The sequence below is a fragment of the Pan paniscus genome, chromosome 13 (assembly GCF_029289425.2).
Source record: "Pan paniscus chromosome 13, NHGRI_mPanPan1-v2.0_pri, whole genome shotgun sequence".
Taxonomy (NCBI): Eukaryota; Metazoa; Chordata; class Mammalia; order Primates; family Hominidae; genus Pan; species Pan paniscus.
Window position 1 is genome coordinate 65092033 of NC_073262.2, and position 25369 is coordinate 65117401.

The 25369-nt window shown below is 34.7% G+C and overlaps 1 protein-coding gene across 2 annotated transcripts in view; it reads right to left on the bottom strand.

Moving 5' to 3' along the window:
* Positions 1–25369, bottom strand: part of KCNH7 (potassium voltage-gated channel subfamily H member 7) — a 481586-nt gene that overhangs the window by 34977 nt on the left and 421240 nt on the right. Inside the window, exons 9-10 of one of the 2 annotated variants that reach the window (XM_034954383.2) lie at positions 24424–24623; positions 879–1122 (exon numbers count right to left, since the gene is read on the bottom strand). In XM_034954383.2, coding sequence (XP_034810274.1) covers positions 879–1122; positions 24424–24623 — 444 coding nt within the window. Of the gene's footprint in view, positions 1–878; positions 1132–24423; positions 24624–25369 lie in introns of both variants that reach the window. The other variant, XM_003820933.4, reaches the window with a different exon arrangement.

The following is a 25369-nucleotide window of genomic DNA, read 5'->3' on the forward strand; positions in this document are numbered from 1 at the left end:
TACTACAAGTTCACATGGCCTAAACTTATTTTTATTTTTATTATTTTTATTTTTTTAAGTTTTTAAAAATTTTTTATTATACTTTAAGTTCTAGGGTATATGTGCACAACGTGCAGGTTTGTTACATATGTATACGTGTGCCATGTTGGTGTGCTGCACCCATTAACTCGTCATTTACTTTAGGTATATCTCCTAATGCTATCCCTCCCCTCTCCCCACACCTCACGACAGGCCCCAGTGTGTGTACATGGCCTACATTTATTTTTAAAGAGGCAGATTAAACATGTGCTTTCTTTTGCACCCAAACCAGTTGAAGTTATGACTAATTTAATCTCTTCATCACTTCTATCCCTGGTTGTTAAGTTTATAGGTCTATATTAATTACCTAGTTAAGGACTGTATGATTCCATTTAATCCGACGCGGCAGGTAAAAATGCACAATGAATAAATGAAATTCATCAAAACATAAACCCAGTTCATGACAGGGCTTTGGCACATGCTAGCAAGTATTTCCTACAACACATATATTTTATTTTAAGGTGTTGAGGGATCAAGCATGAAGCTAAGATCTTCTAACATAAAAAAAGAATATGCTTACTATTTTCCTATATTTGGCCTCAAATGTCTAGGTAGCTGCCAAGAACTGAAGAGAATCATCGAAGCATTTACACATCGGAGAAAAAGTGAGACAGTTAAGAAAACATATTTTCTGAAAGGTTAATTTGGTTTGAACTGAATTTTAAATGCAGCTTTCAAATTACCCACCATCTTAAACTGTTCTTATGAATACATACATCAGTCTTTTTTTCTAATCATTTTAAACTATGCATTACAAGCTAATAACTGAATCTGTCACCATGCACTTCTAAAACACTCACCCAGAATAGCCACCACAATGTCATCTTTGAGAATTTCAATGGAGCCTCTGGATAAGAAATAAAGTGCAGTGAGGACATCCCCACAGTGAACGAGGGTGTCTCCTGGAGGTGCATGGGTGGTTTTGAACTTCATTGCCAAAGCTCTAAGGCAACCTTTACTTGCCCCCCGAAAGGCTTTGCAGTTTTGCAGCAACGTCTGGTTGAGATGTAGACAAATGTCTGCTTGTAAGCATTCTGGGAAACCCTTTAGGACCTGAGGAAAAAAAGAAAGAGTTTCATACTACCAGTGTTCTGGGTATCTCTGCCTGAAATACAGTCAATTTCTTGCTCACAGAACTGCAGGTGTAGTCATTGCCACGCAGGAGTTCCTACAACTCTTCTACCTCGCCTACCTTAATGAATACTTGGTTTGCTAAACATGTCAAAATTTTTAACTCAAATACTTGTTCTCTGAATTAACTGCAGGCATTCAGACTCAATACAAATGCTGTCTCATTAAAATATAATGCCTACAACTTTTCACACTGCTTCTCTTTCCCTGCATTATGTTATGTGGCATACTGTGCACAGATATAATGCAATGTGACAATTAATAAGACGTAACTAATGAAAGGTGGTACAACTAGAAAGACAATCAACCTTTTGAAAGAATCTAAAGTCAATTTAGGTTGCCATTTCTGGTATACATCTAAGTTATAATTAGTAAAAATGTTGACCCTGAAATAGTCATGGTATTGGTAAATGTCATGTAACAGAGTGTGCTATTTGTTTACAGTATTTGGAATATTTATGTTTCATATGCACATTATTAATACTAAATATTTTGATAAGCACTGAAAATAGAGAAAGGCAAGGAGAACAGCAAAAACACTTTAAAAGTGTAGTCCAATATTCAGAAATGGAAATTGCACCAGAATTTGCAGTGCATACATAAGCTTCTAAAGTGCTACTGTTTTGACAACCTATTCAGGGGCTAATTTAAAACTTGTTGAACAGATTAAACAATAGCTTGTGACAACTGCTACTCAATCTGAACTGAATAAAATTATTTGCTATTTTCATACAATTCTCAATATACAATGATTCAAAGACATTCAACTCTTGCTTCTCTGTGTCTTGCTATTTTGGGTGGCGTGTGTAGATTTTAATTTTTATGTTGACATTCTCCTACCAGTACAAGCAGACTCATTTAAATACACTTTGAGGTGGAGGAATGGGGCATTAAATAGTGCAATTTACAGTGCAATGATGCAATTTGGGCATTTCCTATCTTTTTGGATCAACCTTGGTATGCCATCCAATATAGCTAAAAGTAACCATGAATTGTTTGTAAGGCAATTTCAATGTATTTGGCTCACAGAGGAACTTCAAATTAAATCGTATGAGAAAAAAACATACAATTATTACTATTTTTAAATATTCAAGTAAGCACAAGGATCCTACTGTGTATAGGATCACTGTGTAATGCAAGTGGTCAGACTGATATATTATAAAGAGGACCAATAGGATACCTGAAGCATAATAGTCATGATTTTCTGCTCTTGTTTTCTTCACTGTATGGAATCACTCACAGAAATGAATAGGGAGCGTTTTAGATAAAAATTGATAGAACTGAATTCTGGTCATGGATTTGCCACAGGTTGACTCTTGTACAAGTCACTTCACCAATCTGTGTTTCTCTACCGTAGAATGAGAATCTTTGCAATATTGAATTTAGCCATAATTTCAATAAACTACTCATAAATAGTGTGCCAATTGTTAGACACAGCTCATCTAGCTCGGTGCTGCTACAGGAACTCAGGTTTTCATCCTGAAGAGTCTGTATTTCCTTGCTCAGGTCCAAACAAAATATGCCTCCCTTTGATAAGAGTTTCTGGGCACTCATCTGTAATCTCTCCCCTTAACTGTAACTGTTGGGCTTGGTCTACATGACTGGACTCCTTCCAGGTTCCCTGCTTGATGGAAGACCTCTCCTACATGATAACTTGCCTAGTCTGTGCCTGTTTCTGCCTCCAGGTCCTGGAGGCCCTTCCTACTCTTTGTTGGAATCTTATATCAACTCAGCTTTTCACATGGAAGCAATTATCTGGGTCACTGATCCCTTCTACCATTTAAACCACTTCATTGGACTCTTTGGCAAGTGATGCCAAACTGGAGTTGAACTAAATTTGGACACAGCATTCTAAAATGCTGGCCACTTTGCTTGGGGGCCAGCATTTTAGAGTGTTGTGGCCAAATTTAGTTCAACTCCAGTTTGGAGTTTGTATAGAATAAAAATACCCTAGTTTACACAGGCCTCTGTATATGAATTACCTCTCCTCCCTGAAGCCCACTGCTGTGGTCTCTGAATAATTCTAAGTAACCCCATGCAGATAAAGATGTATAAAGCATTACACCAAGTAACAAAACAAATGAATTCATCTGTCTTTTAAGATTCACCTGTAATAAGGTACATAAAGGCATTTTAGATTTCACATGAAGAAGATATTGCTATGATTATAGTAGTTAGCATAAGAATACTGAGCTACTGAGCCTGTAGCTGCATTTCTGGCATTTTCCCTTAAGTATCCTTAAGTAAAACTTGGTATAGAAAAAAATTGTGTGTGTGTGTGTGTTTATGTCTGTGTGTGTGCATGCACATACACATACATTTGTATTCACACATGCTTTGAGTTGGAAGGAGAAAAGAGATAGAGATGAGATTCTCCATTTCCCTGAATGTGTTATATGAGCTATGGAATCAGACAGGCTTGATCCGAAGTTCTAGCTCCATCATTTACTAGTTTGACTTTGGTCAAATTACTTAACTTCTCTGAAAATCAGTTTCTTTTTTTGGGAAAGTTAAATTAATAACATGTATTTCACAGAGTTGTGGCCACAATTTAAATAAGAATGTGCGTAAACCCTTTGATTCACAAAAGATTTTTAATAGACAATGTACTTTGGACTTCCTCTGTTTTTTGGTCCAAATTTATTGTTTCTGAAAAATTAGTATAATCTTTTTAGTTAGGAATAGAAAGCCAAAAATCTATTATGTTTTGTCTTTGGTCTGCCTGATAGGGTATTCTCCACTAAGTTTTGTGTTCTATCGCCTCAGCAGAGTTTAAATGTTTTGTGCATCATTGCATCACCACTTTAATAATTCTTTTTCCTTGCATCTCGCTATAATTCTTGTTTCCTGTTTCTGGCTTGTTATATGTCCTGCAGTATTTGCACTTAGGTTGTCACTTTGAGTAGCCCTAAATCCCTTTTGAAATTAGGCAGTTACTAAAATCAATGTACAGATATGTTATCGGAATTCCAATAGTTTTAGAATCACCCACAGAGCTTTAAGGATGCTTCAGAAAGTTTTTTCTTATTAACTGTCCGCTGCCACCAACATTCATTCTATTGGAAGTGACACCCATTGGAAAGGATAACATCAAGTTGGAGGTGCCATAGAGCTGCTGTTGTTGCATGGAGAAGATACACAGATGTTGGCATGAACTTGCCTAGGTTAAGGACTTCTCATATGATGTTAGCCCTTAACAGATTTTCTTAATTTTCTTAAGTCAGTCACATAGATCTCTGAAGTAAAACTCGATAAAATTAAGAGCCCGTTGTTGAATGTCTTATTAGTTCTATAGTTTTAATGTCCCAAATAAGTTAGCAGCTCTAGGATCTGGGTTCTCTCTAAGTAAAGAAACTTTAAAAGGGAGAGTTAAGAGTGGGCGCTATAGTGGAATAGAGGTAGAAGTACATTGAAAAAAGTCTGAAATAAGAGGTAGGCTTAAGAAGATATTTATCCAGGGCACCCCTTTTCATTGGCCTCGCTATATTGCCTTCTTGGCTTCCTGTTCATTGCACTTTTTTGTTTCTTTGTTTTTAGGGTTGGTTCCCTTGCTAAACTCTCTGACATAGGACCTCCTCATTTATGACTCAGATACTGGCATTTTACCAGTCCTGGCAGATCTGGCTACAAAGAGTTGCTATGTCAATTGCACAAGTACAAACCAGGACGCATGCTGATTTGGTGATTGTTATGTCTATTTCCACTATACTATGCACAGCTTTCTTGACTGTCCAGGCTTGAAGTTTGAAGGAACATATCACCTTCCACTGTGTATTTGAAGCCATGGTTTTATTGAGGCAATCTAATTTTAAAGACCAAGAAACACCACCCAGAATCAGTTTCACGGTCTGCAGCTCGAAACAGAAGTTATCATTCTTTTAGCAAATACTTATTAAGTATCTGCTAGATATGGTTTGGATATTTGTCCCACCCATCTCATGTTGAAATATTACCCATAATGTCAGAGACGAAGCCTGATGTGAGGTGTTTGGTCATAGGGGTTGATTCCTCATGGTTTGGTGCTGTCTTCATGATAGCAAGTGAGCTCTCATGAAATCTGGTTGTTTAAAAGTGTGTAGCACCTCCCTCCACTCTCTCTCTTGCTCCTGCTCCTGCCATGTGACATATCTGCTCCCTTTTCACCTTCTGCCATGACCGTAAGTTCCTGAGGCCTCTGCAGGAGCCGAGCAGATGCTAGCACCATGCTTGTACAGCCTGCAGAACCATAAGCCAATTAAACTTCTTTTATTTATAAATTACCCAGTCTGAGGTATTTCTTTATAGCAATGCAAGAACAGCTGAATACACTGCTATATGCTAGGCACTATGCTAAGCATGGGAGCATAACAGTGAATTAAACATGTCTGAAATTATATCTGGACTTAAAGCCTTTCTCTAAATGCCCAAATTAAAACAAAAAATTACAGGGATAACCTGAATTTCCCACACTCTACTTTCACATCAAATTTGGACATTTATACTGTACATTTATAATACTAATGATTGTTCAAAGAAATTCTCAAGGTAAGAATTAATTTAAGGCAAATAAAAAGCTCTAATTTCATTTTTCAAATACTGGCTTGTATGGGGAAAGATTTTAAAAATTTCAAGTTCCAGAAAATTTTTTCAAGCCTGCTACAGATCCTTTATCTTTATTTTGATATAAGGTCACTGGAATATTTTATACATGTATTAACTTCCCTTTACTTGAATTTATATGAATACAACTCTTTGGGACTTTCAAAGTTACTTCGTGACTTACAAATGAGAATTTGTTCTTTTAAGTGAATATGAATTGCTTTCTGTGATTGTTAAATCAATCCTATAGTTAAGTATTTGAGGACCCCAAATTTAAAGACATTCAAACACAAATAACCCAACAACAACAAAACATAATAGCAGTATTAAATCAGAGTAAAACTCATAAAAGATATCACACAAAACAGAGAGCAAAAATGAAAGTAGTATTTCATACTAAACATCTATCAAATATGACCAGACATTGATTCAGAAGTATTCAAATTTATGTAAAACTTCTCTAAAATGTATATGTGCTGACACACACTTAATGGCATACAATTATAATATTGTTAATATTCATAATTAAGTAGTATGTGGATTCAAATTTTCTTGTGCCGAGTAATGAATGCAAAAATGAATGTGTGCCAAAGTTAATATAAGCCTGAACTTCTGATTTGATGTATGTGCTTATCAAAATGACATGTCTTATTAACTTTTAATAAGCAATTCTTTAAATTTAAACTTATACATTTATACCAGTAAAATAATTATAGTATCTATTTCATGTGTTGGAGCGCAAATGGAAAACAAGTTTAGCTCAGGCCTATGACAGATTATAATTAAAGAAATATGTCCTAGGCTTCAGTCAGTGGAGTCAGAAGGGAGAAATATCCTAATAAATGAAGTTATTTTTCCTATTTTTATATGTACTCTTCTGTCACCTTTCAAGGAGAAAAGATAGATACTCATCTACTTAATCAAATTTTACCTGGCTGCTGATAAAAGATAGCCAAATGGATTTAAATATTCATAATGTTTGACAATAAACTATTACTCTTTCCTCAAATTAAAAGTACAAGATTCAATATTTGCTGTTTTTAAGCCCAAGTTCCAAAACACTCTTATGGTGGTTATACTTTCTTGATTCTGTTTGGATAAGTGTCAACAATTGAGCTGGTTCCTTTTTTTTTAAATGCCAGAACAAGTCTCTCCAGGCTCCTTCCATAGGATTGTAAACTCCTGTATTTGCTTTCTGAAAAGAATCAAAATGTATTCTCTAGTAGATACCCCATATCTAGATAGTATGAGAAGGTTTATCTATGTTGTAATGAATGGTTTTTGATTTATTTCACTTAGTATAGTTGCAGGGGGTAGCATTCCCAAAGGCAGGCTGAATAAGGCACATTTACGAAGTCTGAGTGTGGCAAATGACTCCTCTAAATAGCACATTAATCATATGGATGACTTTGGCGGCTGTGATAACTGACATTAGGCAACTTTCTAGGGAAATTTTCTGGGTCATTAAATATACTTAAATCTTGACAAATTAGGATTAATTAAAACACAAATTAACACTCCCTATGAAACACTAAACCTCAAGCATGATTATCAAATAGATGAGTAATATATTAAAAACTTAAATCTCTGTCCTAGCGTACAGCTTTAATATTTTATAGCCTTTCCTGATTCTGGTAAAATTATTGTTTTCAATGTGAGCATTCAGCTTCTAAAAAATCTTTAGCACTTGTAAGATACTAAACCCTGCTTTTTGTTGTTTGTAAAAGCTAATGTCCCAACTTAATGGATTCTGTAATTTCTAGGTCATTTAAGATCATTTTATTCCTATGGGTTAGCCATTGAGAAATAGGAAACATACATATTTCCTGTTTGGCAATTACATGTTTAATATTCCATTGTAGCCACTGATCATGATAGGTGAACTCTTATAGGTGTTTTAATCTTACAAATATGTATTGCCTAGTTTGAAGCCCAAATTGTTTCATCATCTAATTTCTTATTTTACTTTCATGTGGCTGAAGAAAAAATAAGGAAAGATTTTCTTGTATAAACATCACATAAGGCCAGATTGTTGTCAAAGCAGAGCATTATGGAATCCACAACTGTGGGAATATTTATCAGCGTTGAGAGAATAAGCTAATTTTCTTCATGTAGCTTTTCAACATTTGGCATATGATTTATATCCCTTAGGGAAAAAAATATGGGCAGAATAAAAACCTGTCACACACGGACAGAGATGACAATGTTGTAAATCCCGAACCAGTTTTGATAATGTAAAGAGTCCTTGAAAAATGAAACAGAATTATCCTTCCTACTTCTCCTGCAACTCCAGTTAACAGCATAACTATGAGATGTTGCACTGCTTTCAGAAGGAAACTTAAACTTTATCCTGATCCAAATTAAGTCAGGGCCAAGGATGGGTAGAAGTGTGGGTGATGATGTGTAGACAGAGGGGATTTATTGCTTTCATACACATGTCCTTGTTACCCAGGCTCTGGAGTCCTTGTGTTAATTCCGCAAAAGGCTGACTTAAAAAGGGTGCCTCTGGATTTCTAAAATGAGGTCTCAGGGGAAAACTTGGAACCCATTAAGGTTTCTAAGGGCAACAGGAGGGATCTGCATCCCGAGGAGCAGTGTCAGGACCTCTCCTCCTTGCTCCTGCTCAATTATTTGAGAGAGGTAGTGGGGGAAGGGATGAACAGAACATAACCATAGTGGATTCTGTTGGATGCTCTACAAATAGTTCTTCCCAAATGGATTGATTGTAGATGACCTTAGCTTGCCTACAAAATAAGGAAAAAGGAGGTACAGTCTACCAGGTGATGAAAAAAATAATTTAAAAACCAACATGTACTTAAAATACCATCTTGAACTTGAATCAAGCTTTATGGTTTTGGAAACATTTATCACGTATCGTATTTTAGCATCAAATTTTTTACTGAGTTGTCAACATTATGTGGGGAATATACATTGGCAATCACCCCAGTTTTCAAATTTGAAAGCAGAGGCAATGCATTAGGAATTTTATTTGTAGAAGGACAAAGACTCCAAACTTACTCCACGGCTCCTTCAACCATTTTGACTTGCCATTGCTGTCCATCAAATTGGATTTCTAAAGTTGCTAAAAGAATAGTTAGACATAAAATGTTTCCCATTCATCTAATTTTTTTGTTTTATAGAAAAGTAATAAAGGATAGAAATCTAGCACAGATGATCTTTTCATTTTTTACCAGTTGGGTATTTGTTTCTTGGGAATTTTAAGACTGGACAACAATTGTTTTTGAGGGAAAGCAGATGGCTGTATTAGTAGTTATCCAACTTTTTGTAAAATATTGGAAGCTTTCAAAATAGCGGAAGTTATCTTCCTCTACCTAACAAATTCCCCTCCTATAAAATGTATTGACTGTTAACTTGGCACTCCGAATGTTCCAAATATCAATGTATCTACGTACATTTTTGCTTCTAACACTCGAGTCATAAAACAGCTGTGTGTGTTCCAAACCTATTTATGCCAGCTGAACTTGTTAATGGAATTACATCATTCAATCATATCATACATAAAAGAATAAAATTTTGTGTAAAGAAGGAAAGCACTGTCTCCCCCTGCCTATCCCAACTATAAAAATAAAGATGAATGCTTCAGAAATCTTTTATAAAGGTGGGTCATTAAGAAAAATGCAACCAGATTGTTAGATTAGGTGTGGGATCTTAAATATCTGAAAAGTAGAAATTTTATAGTCACTAAACTCTGATTATAATCCAAGAAATAAGGAAAAACAATTAAAAAGTAACCATAAAAAAGGAGTGCTTAGAAATTAAGAACAATACTCGACGATAATTTTGTGATAAAAAATGAAACAATTTAGAAAACAATAAAAATGATAATATTTCATTTTAATACCTGTAGAACCACAGAAAAACTTGTATTAAAAGAAATATGTATACTCAATGCCTTCATTATCAAAAATAAAGACTCAAACAACAAAATAGCTTAATACAAATGTTAAGAATAGTAAAGTTATCAAAAAAATAAGAAAGAGGGAATTAATGGAGGCAAATGCTGAAAATGAAAAGAACAGTAGCAAGCTAGCTTAAATACATCTAAGGGCTAATTCCATGAATAAAATCAAATAGAATGTATAAATCTTTCAAAGATCTGCTGAAGGAAAGAAGAGAGAAAAAATATGCAAGTTCAGGAATAAGAAAAGCAGATGCATGGGCTGATACAGAAAATATTAAATATTTTATAAGAGAAGCTTATGTGCAATTGTGCAACTGTGGAAGCCTAAATAACACATATGAATTCTTGATAAAATGGAAATTATTATATTGACTAAAGAAGAAGTAGAACAAATAATTACCAAGTAGAGTAGGAGAGGTGATTAAAGATCCACTATTGAAACAACCAGATGATTTTACAACTGATTTCTTTCTAACACTTGAAGAGCATATAACCACCAATGAATATCATTATAAAATGGATGCAAAATACTAAACAATTGACTAACCAATAATATCAACAATGTATCAAAAAATCTATAACCAGAAGTCCTACCCAGAGGAATTAGATACGAAAGAGAAATAAAAGGCATCCAAATAATAAGTCAAACTATCTGTCTTTGCAGACGATATGATTCTGTATCTAGAAAATGCTATACACTCCAACAGAAGACTTCTAGATTTAATAAACAAATCTGGTAAACTTTCAGGATACAAAATCAATGTACAAAAATCAGTAGCATTTCTATACACCGATAACACCCAAGTTAAGAGACAAATTAAGAATGCAATCTCATTTGCAATAGCCACATAAAGAATAAAATATCTAGAAATACAGCTTTCAAGGAGGTGAAAGCTGTCTACAATAAGAATTACAAAATACTGCTGGAAGAAATGGGAGACGACACAAAAAAATTGAAAAACATTTCATGCTCATGGATAGGAAGTATAAATATTGTTAAAATGACCACACGGCCCAAAGCAATGTAGAGATTCAATGCCATTCCTGTCAATGTATCAAAGTCACTTTTCACAGAATTAGAAAAAATTATTTTAAAATCATATGAAACCAGAAATACTCCTGAATTGCCAAAGGAATTCGAGGCAAAAAGAACAAAGCTGGAGGCATCACACTACCCAAGTTCAAACTATACTACAAGGTTACAGTGACCAAAACAATGTGGAACTGGTACAAAAACAAACATAGGCTAATGGAATAGCATAGAGAAACCAGAAATAAAGCCACACACGTACAGCCACCTGATTTTCAACAAAGCTGGCAATAACAAACAATGAGGAAAAGATTCCTTATTCAATAAATGATGTTTGGATAACTGGCTAGCCATATGCAGAAGATTGAAACTGGACCCTTATGTTTTTCCATCAACAAAAATTAGCTCAAGATGGATTAAAGACTTAGATACAAGACCTAAAAACAATAAAAACTCTAGAAGAAAGCCTACGAAATGACATTCCAGGCCATATCATTATCAATACCTCTTCAACCTTGGCAAAAAGTTTATGACTAAATCCCCAAAAGCAATTGCAACCAAAACCACAATTGAGAAGTGGAACCTAATTAAATGAAAGAGATTCTGCACAGCAAAAGAAACTACCAACAGAGTAAACAGACAACCTACAGAATGGGAGAAAATATTTGCACACTGTGCATCTGATAAAGATCCAATAACCAGAATCCATAAGGAACTTAAGCAAACCAACAAGCAAAAATCCAAGAACTCCAATAAAAAGTGGGCAAAGGACATGAACAGATACTTCTCAAAAAAAGGCATACCAGTGGCCAAGAAACATATGAAAAAATGTTTATCATCAATAATTATCAGAGAAATGCAAATCACAACTCCAATGAGATACCATCTCACACCAGTCAGAATGGCTAGTATTAAAAAATCTGAAAACAATAGATATTGGTGAGGTTGTGGAGAAGAGTGAACACTTGTACACTGCTGGTGGAAAATGTAAATTAGTTAAGTCACTATGGAAAGCAATGTAGAGATTTCTCAAAGAACCTAAAAGAGAGCTATTCCATTCAACCCAGCAGTCCCACTGTTGGGCAAATACTCAAAGGAAATTAAATTATTCTACCAAAAGGACACATGCACTTGTATGTTTATTGCAGAACTATTCAAAGTAGCAAAGACATGAAACCAACCAATACAAGATGCCTATCAACGGTGGACTGGATAAAGAAAATGTGGCACATATATGCAATGGAATACTATGCAACCATAAAAAAGAATGAAATTATGTCCTTTGCAGCAACATGGATGCAGCTGGAAGCCATTATTCTAAACAAACTAACGCAGGAACAGGAAACCAAATACTACATGTTCTCACTTATAAGTGGCAGCTAGACATTGAATACACATGGACATAAAGATGGGAACAATAGACATTGAGGACTGCTTGAGGAGGGAGGGTGAAAAGGAAGAGTGGTAAGAAAGGGTACCACTGGGCACTGTGTTCACTACCTTGGGATCATTTGTACATCAAGCCTCAGTGACACACAATTTACCTATGTAACAAACCTGCATAGGTACCCCCAAATTGAACCAAACCAGAAAGAAGTCCTTCAGAATTTGTTAAAGAAAAATAAATTAACCCAAAACTTGGTTACAGAGAAAACAAATTAAACCAAACAAAAACAAATTCTATCAGAATTTGCTAAACTGGCTGGATAGAAGATAAAATATATTAAGCATTTCCATTTTTACCTGCTTATAGATAATAAATAATAAATAATAATAATAATAAAGGGTACCACTGCCACACTGTGGCACTGTGTTCACTACCTTGGGATCATTTGTACATCAAGCCTCAGTGACACACAATTTACCTATGTAACAAACCTGCATAGGTACCCCCAAATTCTGGTCTGTTTGAATGGTAGGTGGTCCTCTTGAGGATTTAATATTGGAAGAAAGAAAACATTTAAAAATAATTACAAAAATCTATGATCAAGTAGGATTCATTTCATGAGTGCAAGGATATTATAGTAGTATTAGTCTTAACACTTCTTTAATTAAATCAACTAAGATATTTATTAAAATAATTTTATTATTTTTAATTAAATTTTTAAAATTAAAATCAACTTTTTTTCAAAATTATTTTGGAAATTCTAGTGAACCAAAAACACCCCAATCAGTAGTTGCTATTAAAAATAGAAAATGAATTTATCTCTTCTTGCTGCTGATATGATTGCATGCTTAGAACATCCAATATTAAATCCTCAAGAGGACCACCTACCATTCAAACAGACCAGAACAAACCAAATTAAATCAAACTACAAAGTACTATCAGAATGAGGTCAAATTGAACCAAACCAGAAAGAAGTCCTTCAGAATTTGTTAAAGAAAAATAAATTAACCCAAAACTTGGTTACAGAGAAAACAAATTAAACCAAACAAAAACAAATTCTATCAGAATTTGCTAAACTGGCTGGATAGAAGATAAATAGTTTTATTATTTATTATCTATAAGCAGGTAAAAATGGAAATGCTTAATATATTTTATTTGACTCACTATGCTATATAAAATTAATAAAGATATTTCACAATAAAGGTAAAACTTTTTAAGAAGAAAATGATAAAATCTTATTGAACTGGATTTTGTTTTTTAAGATATAAACCAGTGATTCTCAACTTTGTCTACGTATTAGATTTATAAAAATACTGACACAGACTTTAAGCAATTCTTATTTAACTATTATAAAATATTTCAGATGATTTTAATGTGCAGCATGGATGACAACTTAATATTTAAATACCAAAGTTATATTTACATAAGAGTTAGAGTAGACCTACAATCTGTTTTCTATATTTCCCAAGAAATAGCAGAGAAGAAAAATGGCCAGCTACTGACAAGCATTAGTGACCTGCTCCTGGCAAACACAGTAAGGGCACTTATTAGTGGAATAGTTCCCATTTATGGAGTATTTTTAGCAGAATGTATCTAGATAATCATCTATGACAGGCCAATCTTTCATTAATAGAACATGACTTTCTGGAAAATGTCATATAAGCTGTGTAATGTCCAGAATATAAAATGTAACTGTTTAATGACCGAAAGAGATTCTGTTTAAGTGTCGTATAATCACATATATCATTTACAGTCCTCCTACGTTAAATCTGAGCCAGAACTCATACTAATATGGCAAGGAAGATCTCTGTGCCTATGCTCATAATTCCTAAATCCTTGAAATTATTAGTAAATCTTGATAGTGGCTATGATTTCTCACTCTTGGGAGCCATATTTAACAATCTGATCTTTGGTTTATTTCAAAAGCCTAACATGAAGTAAGTTGTAACTGAATTTAAAAAGTCATATATTTCTTATGGAAGAATAAAGGTTCTTAAATAGCCAGGAGAAATGAGCAAAATAAGATTAGTAAGTGTCCACCTACCTTATCAGATATTAAAATATTATATAAAACTGCTAAACACAAACCATTTTTTTTGTTTTTTTTAAGATGGAGTCTTGCTCTTGTCCCCCAGGGTGGAGTGCAATGGCATGATTTGGCTCACCTTAACCTCCACCTCCTGGCTTCAGGACATTCTCCTGCCTCAGCCTCCCAGATAGCCGGGATTGCAGGTGACTGCCACCACGACCAGCTAATTTTTGTATTTTTAGTACATGGGGTTTCACCACGTTGGCCAGGCTAGTCTCGAACTCCTGACCTCAGGTGATCCACTCGCTTTGGCCTCCCAAAGTGCTGGAATTACAGGCGTGAGCCACTATGCCCGGCCAAACCATTCTTATACTACACTGAGTGGACAAATAGAGCAGCCTTTAGAGTCTAGATATGTATCCCAATTATACCCAATGATGTAATGTGTAACACAGGTGTTATTTTAATTAAATGAAAAAAGAATGGCTTATTTAATAAATTCTACCACGACTATTTTCTATTCATGTGAAGAAAATCATTTACAAAACTAGATTTCAAACAGATTGTGGAGTTTTCTTTCTAATCATATACCAAATCGTATAAAAAAATTTAGGAAATTACTCATATATTCCAAAAGTTTAGTAGGGCCTTTTTAAAACAGGAAAGGATCTATGAACTATAAAATAAACGTTGACCAATTAGATAATATTAAAAAAAAACAGCAATGTTAAGGACTATTTTGTATCCAAAATAGTCCTTAAACAAACCAACATATTGAAAAGATGTTAGGATCAAATTACAATATAAAAAGCATTAATATCTACAAAGAGTTCTTATAAAAGAAAATAATACGGAAAAAATAATTGAAAATATGCAAAAAATGCTAAGAATGGGCAATTCATAGAATAAAAAAGCCAAATAATATATGTGTATGTATATATGAATGAATGAAAAAGGTGCTTACATTTAACAGTACTCAGAAAATGTCATTAGAGTAAAAACAAACTTTCATATATCCATTAAACTGGCAAAAATTAAAAAGAACCATAACACCCAGCGCTAGTAAAGGGAAGGGGGAAAAGTACCAACATTGTTGATAGAAATGTAAATTGTTAAGCATTTTTGGAATGTAATCTTACAATAGCTATTAAAATTAAAATTACATATAATCTTTAACTCAGAAATCCCTTATCTGAGAATCTACCCATAAATATAAAAGTATAAGTAAGGGAAATATATGTAAGTGGGTTTATTGCAGTATTGTTTGAAGTGGCATGAAATTAGAAGTCAAATGAATGCCCAGCAATGAAGCCATTAATATAAGAGAAGAAACCATTAGTGTAAGTATAATATGTAGTTATATTATGCATTATATAGTTATAGTATATAAAATAAACTACTATGGAATGTACATGCCATTAAAAGGAATGAATTAGTTGTATTAGCCAAGTTGGAGATATTTTCACAAGATATTAAGGGAGAAACATGGACTGCACATAAGTAAATGTTTTTTTAGATTAAATTATGCAACTATATGTGTGTGTAAATATGTATATATATGTCTGTATACATGCAAATATAAGTATAATTATATTAGCATATTAAAAGGTATGGAAGTTTACACACATAGGTAATAGATAATGGGATGAGTAAAGTATAAAAATTGAAGTATAAAAAAATCTTTAAAATGTTGCATTTAAAAAATCCCTTTCATAAAAAAGTAGAGATGTTGCAATTTTATTTAAGTAAAATTTGTGTGTATGAGAAGGCAAATAACTTTTTATCTAAGGAATGCAAGTCCCTTTAAATTATGAGGCCTATAGAGGTAATGACATGTGAGAGCAGTCATGTCTTACTCCCTACCTTAAGCTAAGTAATCCACCTGCTATCCAGACTCTAGAGTCCCATCAATTGATAGAAATTGACCTAACAATGCCATATGCTGGATACCATAAATCACGCCGTATATTTAACAATGTATAGCTAATCACTAAGCAATGCTATTTCTGTAAACCAATGAGAGTTCCTGACAAACAACTTTTCTAATTGCCCACTCTCCTGATTTGTCCTTTTTTTAAAAAACAAAAAACAAAAAAACAGCAAAACAAAACCAAAAAACCTTTGAGCCTCTCCTTTGTTCTCTGGAGCATTTCCCAGTGTTTCCCAGCTGCAACTCCTCAACCTTGGTCTAAATAAACTCTCTATATAAATTTTGCTTCAGTTTCTTTCTTTAGATTGACATATCTATGAAATGCACCAGCACAGAAGATGCTTCCCAATTTAAAAACAAATTCATATCAGGCTATGATAAGTCTGTAAGAGAAAAAAATGTATGTATATGATATGCCACAAGTATGGTTGCAAGGTGATGTTATATTAGGGTGTTGTCTCTAAGTGAAAAGATATAAAGTACTTTTTAATCACTGTAAAACAAATTATTTTACTGTTTGATAATTTACAGTGATTCTATACTTTAATTTGAAAAAAGCTAGGACTTCCTAATGTTTCCTTTAACTTTGCTTCAGTGATTGGTTAAGATATTTTTTCTCTTTAAGAATTGCCAATATAAAAGCCATAAACTTATGAGAACCAATCATTAATGTTTAATAACAATTTTTTAAAAAAAATTTATAAATCTCAATTCTGTATGCTAAGATGGGTGAGAATGAAAGGAAAGGGAATAAAGCAAGGTGCAGATTTAAACTTCCATTTAATGTTATTCTCATATTTAGAAAGCATGGGATATAAATGTTATGTAACCTAGTCCTTTTCTTCATTCTGACCACTGTCTACATGCTTCCACTCTGCTTTTACTCCAAGAATGTCTCCACCCATGATTTCTCTAGGCCAGCCTATACATTTTTGTTTGTCTTTTAGAAGTCCGGCTTGTAAAATTTTGCACCATGTAGCTGTTTTTCTGGCATTATACTCTCCTTTGTTCTTTAGATATCTAGTCAAAGGGAATTGCTTTATTATAATACTCTGACCTCAGTGTGGTGTTGCCTGCTATTAAATATTAAGAATAGCTCATAGGCTGGGCGTAGTGGCTCACGCCTGTAATCCCACCACTTTGGGAGTCCAAGGAGGGCGGATCACAAGGTCAGGAGTTCGTATGGTGAAACTCCGTCTCTACTAAAAATACAAAAATTAGCCCAGCATCATGGTGGGCGCCTGTAGTACCAGCTACTGGGGAGGCTGAGACAGGAGAATCGCTTGAACCCAGGAGGAGGAAGTTGCTGTGAGCTGAGATCTTGCCACTGCACTCCATCCTGAGCAACAGTGTGAGACTCCGTCTCTAGAAAAAAAAAAAAAAAAAAAGAATAGCTCATAGACAAAACAGATAAAATCATAGTTAGGCTCTGGGCTAAATCCCTATCTTGGAAAACACATTTTCCTAGCACTCACACCTTGCAATTCACCACACAGAATCAGATGATAGCTTGAGCTTCACCTCTATGATCCAAATAAAATAATTTCGCCTTTGTGGAGAGTGAGTCTTTGGCTTGTTTTCCCACTATGGTAGGTTTTCCTAACCACAGACATGTTTTAGCTTTGTGTGGGTTGCACAGCATACTGATCTAAGAAGATTAACAGAAGAGAGGAAAGAATGAATGACAGTATATATGGAAATGATTCAGCATAGCTCTGGAGTGTTAAAAATGCATCATCAGAGGTGATGCCCCCTACCCAACCCAATAAAGAAAGCTCTTATGAGATGGTCCCTAAGGTGAACGTAGAGTTCTGCTGGGGGTGGCTCACCTGGATAATGGGAGCCCAAGATGCAAAGTAAAGGAGATTTCTTTTTAGGTATATCTGGCATGAAACGTAATGATTATGTATTTTTTCCATCCACACTCATCCACATGGATTGCAATATGTCTAAACTGAGAAAAACAATTAAAATATATCTAAATTTCTTGAGCTATTGCTGCTTTAAGGCTATATGATAATTTGGGCTAAGATGAACTACATCTGAATGTTTTCACTTTTAAAAAAACAATGATTATGAAATATGACATATTGGGTGGACCATTTTCATATCCATTTATAACATCAATACCAGTCCACTGGATATGTCTTCTACTAAAGAAAATATAGGACTTTTATTTTGGAAAAAAAAATTGTGGATGCTTTGATTCCATTAGGTTTAAGAAATGCTGAGTTATTCTAGTATTTGAATGAAAAGGGACTTAAAATCATATTTCCAAGGAATCTGTTATAACTGAACTTTGATGATCTCTATTTTTTATTAATGGCTTCACCTGTGTTGATTATCAAGTGATCTGAAACTGAATTGAGTTGAATTATTCCTATGCTCCTACCAGTCCAAAGTTTTTTGAAACACATCATACCCTTCAGCATAAGAAATTCCACTCTACAGTTCTATTCAAATAGGAACATTATTTTAAGAATTTCAAAAAACAATTTGAGACATCATTTCCACTTTCTAACTACTGTAAGAGTAATATTATTAATAAATGGAGAAACTGAAGCATCAAAGTAGGTTCACCACCTCAGTGTAATGTTTCTGTAGACTTTTTGTAATATAGAAAGCTCTAGGGCATACTGTCATTATTTTTCTTGACTTAAGATGGGCTAAAGGTCAGATCCTACCACTGAAGAACTCACTTTGCATAGAAGAAGCATCATTCTAACTGTAAATAAGTCCTCCTTGATGATGGTTGGAGACCAGGATGAAGTGACCATCATCACTTGTGCAAGATGAACATGTACCATTTGTGACCTGAAAACATTAGATGCCTGTCTTAAGCTTGACACTGTTCATGTCAGCGGGCTCCAGATGGTGTTTTCTTGTTCTGTGTGATATTTTGAAGAACTGTAGGGTAAGTAGCCTTGGTGTAAAATAGGAAAGGCAAGTGAACTTTGCCTTTTAAAAGCACCTGCTGTTCAGGGGCTGGCTACAGTAGGTGATCATGAGTGATAAATTTGTGTGTTCATAGTAGTAGACTTCTTGCCAGCGTGAAATTTTAGTACATTCCCAGTTTCTGCAGAGCCAGGCAATTCCTGTCGACTAATCTATATGCAGATGACAACATCTTTTCAAGTGCATTGTGCAAAACTATTATTTTAATTCAACTCCTAAATGGTAACTAGGTATTTATAGAAAACCAAAAGGTGTTGCCAGTCCTGTGGGTCATTATCATTTAAATGTAGGTTTTGGCCAATCTTTATACGTCCTTTTAAATGCATGGAGGATTATCTGGATATGAGGGCATCATATTTCTGAAATTTTATTATAGCTGTATGATACACATATCAGTCTAGGTCATGGACTGTATTTATCAACTTCAGTAGATAAAAAATAATTAGAAAAAAGTAAGGGAGATGAAAGCTATACAGTGAAGGCAAGCCACGCTACTTTGCAAATTTTGCTTTTACATTTCTGATGGGGTATATTGTCACAAGAATTGTTTTCATCGGAGTTGCTGAATTGAACATAACTGAAAGAGTTCACCATTATACTTCGCTAAGGTGTATCAAAACACTCCACAATCTAAATATAAAGGTCTGGCCCAGATGAAGTCTTTTAAATAAGTTTAGAGAATGAGTGTAACAAAGTTTCTGATGGAGTAGGATTAGACTGTAGATGCAGAGATAAGCTCTGTGTTAATAGTGGAGGCTACTCTGACAGATCATAGAGAAACTAAAAGAGTTGTGAAGGTAAAGAAAGTCAAGTTTTCATTAAAATGTTCCTTGGAAGTCACATCAGCCCCAAGCAATATAAATTTATATTAAACAGCATATCATTCTTTATTATTCTCTGTTCCACTTTTGACTGGCTTTGTTCATAGGGTCCATTACAGGTCTATGCTGTGTCACTCAGCATCTCACTATGATCCTAAGATTTTTTTAGCTTATCAAGCTAACTCGATTAAAAGCTCCAAAAGCTCTCCCTGTCTTGAGCTACACTTCTATCTTGCACTTCCTCCTTTCTCAGGATTCATCTAGTCTCTGCTTGACCTAGGAAACTGAACGATGCAATGGAAGTGCTATCAAGTTCCCTTCTAAACCTGCAAGCTAATACCTTCACCCCTTCTCTTTTCTTTCCTGCCTGTCTTTAAGAAAAACTTACCTATCCCCTATCCACCCAGCTGAGAGTTTATACCTCTTCCTAGGCTCTTATTCCAACTACTTTCTATGTCTGTCTCTCAAAATTTCCTCTATTAATGTCCCAGGCTAAAAAAAAAAAAAAAAAAAAAAAAAAAAAGCAACTATTCCCTTTTCTTACTAAAATAAATGAAAACTGTTTCTGGATTACCTGAGTTGGGGGGTAGGCAGCAAATAGGTTAGAATTGCCATCCTCAAGCAGAAAAGCTCCCATAATAACGTTTCTGCACATTTAGCATATTTGAGTTCTAGTGCTTTAAAAATATTGGAAAACAACAAGTTTAATGAAATTGCAGAGAGGTTAAGTGGTTAAGTGACTTGTCCAAGAGTAGTGGCAGACTGAGAGTTAGTTTTTAGGTCTTCTGAATCCCTATTCTGCATTTTTTATACTATTTGGGCATTATTTGGTGGGGGAGGAGGTGCTATTTTCGGGTAAGGAGTAAATTCTCCATTAAATGCTCATACAGGCATTTTTTCCATGCAATTATAATATGAAATTTAGGAGTAGCCTCTGCCCTAAATAGTTTATTTCTCTTCATCCAGAAAGATGTATGAACCATGGTCATTGGAGTCCTTCTTCGTTCAAGCCAGGCTCCTGTGTGTGATGTGAGGCCACTCGATTCTATGCTGATATGAAAGATGATTTTCATTACTGTGGTAGTGTTGTAACTAAAACAGTGTTAGGTAACCTCAGAAAGTTTCAGAGTAGATCAGAAGACAGCTTTGATTTGGAGAAATTCATTGAGATGCTATCAGTCCTACTCTGAAAAAAATCTCTCTTCACTCCTAACTAAAAATGTTGGAGGTAGAGGGAAGAGAGTTTTCCAGAATTAACTTCTGCACATCTTTCAAATACCTTTTGCTATTCCTAATATGAGATCATACTCAAAAAAACACGATCTAGGCCAGGCATGGTGGCTCTCGCCTGTAATCCCAGCACTTTGGGAGGCCAAGGCGGCAGATCACTTGAGATCAGGAGGCCGAGACCATCCTGGCCAACATGGTGAAAGCCTATCTCTACTAAAAATACAAAAATTAGGCAGGCGTGGTGGCATGTGCCTCTAATCCCAGCTACTCAGGAGGCTGAGGCAGGAGAATTGCTTGAACCCAGGAGGTGGAGGTTGCAGCGAGCCTAGATGGCACTGCTGCACTCTAGTCTGGGAAATAGAGCAAGACTCCATCTCAAAAACAAAAACAAAAACAATACAAAACAAAACAAAACACCATGATTCTTTCACTGGCTTCATTATTCTGGCCCATTTCCTTTTGTACTCTCTGAACCATTTGGCTCAATTTAAAGGGAGTCCATACTTGTTCCCACAGTGCTTTAAGTTTTGAAACATTCTGGCAATAGCTTTTACACAAAAAGCAAAAGATGCAGGGATTAAAGGATATGGCCACACTTTTTAGGTCAATTATTTCTTATTTTTTGTGGTCTATCAAACAATCGAATGGTTTTGTTCGTAAAAATAATTTTAGGTCAATTAATACAGTGTGATTGAATATCTCGTACTTCATTTGGACATGGTTGAACAGTGAAAATGACCTGAAATGTTTCGTGAGAAATTATATTTAAGGTTATACGTAAAATATCATGGAATGCTGATGCAAAATACAAGTTTAATGTGCTTTTATGTGTGACGATACATAAATTTGAATGATTTTAAACTGCGATTAAATTACAATTTAGTTGACAATACAAAGGGATTTTAAGTGTGGTTTTGGAGGTAAAAAAATCCATTTTGATTTTTTTTTAAACTCTCAATAGTCTAAGGCTACAGTTGCTTTTCCTCTAATCAACTTTGTTTCATAAGTAGTGCTTAACAAGTAAGCATCTTCCATTTGCTGAGTGTTCAGAGTTATCTTGCAGTTTGCTTACTCACTTTGCAGTCACAAAATGAGAAATGTAGACACTGTACACAAACAAGAAATCCGTGCAAAGTCAAGCTCTCAAAACCACATGCAAGACTCAGCGGCACATGGTTTAGAGCTCACACACTCCAGGACGATGTAATACAGGCATGCAGATGAGAGGAAAGAAAAGCACCTACATCATGAAAATAGAAGATAATGAAAGAGAATGACATTTTATTTATGACAATTATCTAATGCAAACCGTATACCCATAGCCTTTACCAGAGTTGGGATAGGGGCAGAGAAGTGAATTTTTATGGGGACTGGGAAATTGTATATAAATATCGTTAGAGGTCAAGTCGTTGTTAAAGTTAAGGATTTCTATTCTGTACTTGGCCTCTTCCAGGTTATCTTCCCCAGTTTCTTGCTTTGTATTTCCTCAGCTACATCATGCAAAAAAGATCAGAACTAACACTGGAAATCATTTAACAAGCTCTAAACCTGACAGATAACAAGGGTGTTCTCCACAATTTACACGAGAATTAAATTGGATATAAATACCTCCTGTTCTTACCGGTGGGTGTTGTGATTCCATTTATTAAGGTGTGAAGCAGACAGGAAAGAGATAAATCTTTCATAAGTACATTGTAAATAGGCAAGTGGTATATAAACCATATTCATAGGTAATAGAGTCAAACAATGAAAGGTAAATAGTTGTCACAAAATAGACTTTATCACAAAAAATGGTCACAAAACTAGTTACATGGAGGGGGATAAAATAATTGTTTTGCTACTGTTTTTGAAATAATCTGGCAGTATGGAACAACAAAAAATGAGTGACATGTTTTGCTTAAGAATTCTTGACACTGCTTCAGCCAACCCAGCAGCAGAGAGTCCCCAAAAGATTTTGAATGCTGATACCTTTGTTAAACAATAATAGTGATGGAAATATAGAAAAGTGATCTCTTTCTTGTAAGATTAAAGTGTTCCTTTGGGGGATCAATTTACAAAATAATTTTTCACAAGGAACTTTGGAATGATTAGAAATGACTCACGGAGTTTTGTGTGAAAAGTGCTCATTTGATTAGCTCTTCAAATTAACATTTTTGTCATGGCATGTCCTTCTCAATCAAATACATCACACACAGCTATGATAAACTTATCCATATATAAATATTACTTTCAAATTGGGCAATATTTGCAGTGCTTTCTGCACCATTCCTGCTAATTTTGAACCCTTCTTTCTCCATTAGAATATTACTGGTCAAGCAGAAAGTACCAATTTAAATTGTACAGGCTCACTTACACAAAAATTGTTTCATGCAATTGACATAATTAAATGTGAGTGCTTTCATTTTCTTGGAAATTCTTAGAAACAGGGTCCTTGCCCAGTGGAGGAGTAGCCATATGGGAAGCCACCATATTTTTATTCTTTTTTTTCTGGTGCTCTACGATATGTCATAGAATTTGGATTTGTTGTATAATTTATTTAGCAATCAGCCTTTAGAGCCAAATTGCAAGGTAAAAGAATGTGGGCAATTCTCCTAATAATAAAAAGAGGTCTTTGGACCACATTAATATTATTAATAGTGTTGATTTTTGAGCAGTGATACAGGAAGGGAGGTTATGACAGGTGATTGTTGATGCTGAATTTGCTTAAAAGTTGAAGGAAAAATATGAAGGGATCCATATTTCCCCTTGAAAGGAAAGACGCATTAAACCAGGTACAGTAAAAGGGCACAGCATAGATTGTTTAAAATATAGAAAAAAAATTCTTAAAAGTGTGAAACTTCCTATCATAAAGTGCTTATTATGTATACTTAAGCTTCCTGACCTCTCCTATAAGTTTTCAATTTCCTGTCTTTTAAAGTGTGTTAACCTGGGATCTCTGTTTGGGGGCATCATAATTATTACTGTTTACTTGCCAAATGTTATTGCAACTGGATTCAACTATTTTTTGGGGGTGTTGGCAATGAGGCCATGCAGTAAAAACCCAAGTCCCAGCTAAAGCAATGCTCTCTCTCACCAGAAGTGGGAACTCTACTACACACAGTTATATCAGTTTGCATCATGTTATAATGCCTTTGCCACACAGTATAACTAGATATAGCACCATGCAATGCCATGAATTGAGAATGAGAGACTATCTCCAGGGGAGAAAATACACATCTGAGAGAAGAAAACAAAAGCAAGGGGTTCAAAGCTGGTGATTCTGGCTTTTATTCCATTTTGGCTATCACTATAATGCCTGCGGCACTTTCATTTTGGAAAACAGACATACATACCATGTTCATGTCAATGCCATTGGTGTAAGTCCATGCGTGCTGGAAATATTCTTCAAGACGTTGCCTCAGAGGGTTGGGGATTTGGTGAAAGCGAATGAACTCTTTTACTCGCAGCATCTGCATGTGGTACCTGGCAGTTCCCGAGTATAGTCTTTGGATAATTGCAGATACATTCCCAAAAATGCTTGCATACATTAGTGCTGGATTGGATAAAAAACAAAGTTATCGGGGAAACTGCACATAGGTGTGTTATATATTGTTAAGAGTATCAAGCATGTGGATTTTGATTATCTCAATCTAGTGGGGATTTACCATTGGATCACAGGGAAAAAAAGAAGTTAAACTAAAACTGCTTTACATTTCATAATTTTAGTGATAAAGCTGGAGAGGGAAAGTATCCAAATTCATCATGGATTCTAAATGAAAGTGAAAACTCAGATTGTTTATTATATCAGCTTGTGGCTGGGAGCACTGACTAGGGAGAAAATGCATTTGAAATAAACCCTTTCACTTGAAAAAGAAGGCATGTCATGGCTCACCATAAATACATTTTCTTGAAAAAATATGAGGCAAAAGCATCTTTTAGGGATTTAAAAACCCTTTTTGAATTGGAGTTAACACATTAGTTTTAAATTGTGACTTATTTCTGCCTTTCAGCCTCAAATCTAACCTTGTAGAATAAAAATCTATTATTAAATTTGAGATTATTTTGAATACATTAGGTTTGTTAAGGGATAACAAATTCTTTTAAGAAACCAGTTTCCTTAGAGTGTTAATTTGTATACAGTTTTTATCCTATTCCAATTCATTTTCATAGTATTTTTGCATAAGAAACATAACTCTGGCTTAGAAAATTCACATAGCTTTATTTTTGTAGGGAAAAAATAGAACACATTTTTGTTCTTTCATCTATGGGAAGAAACCGCTATGAGATCCCTTGCAACAT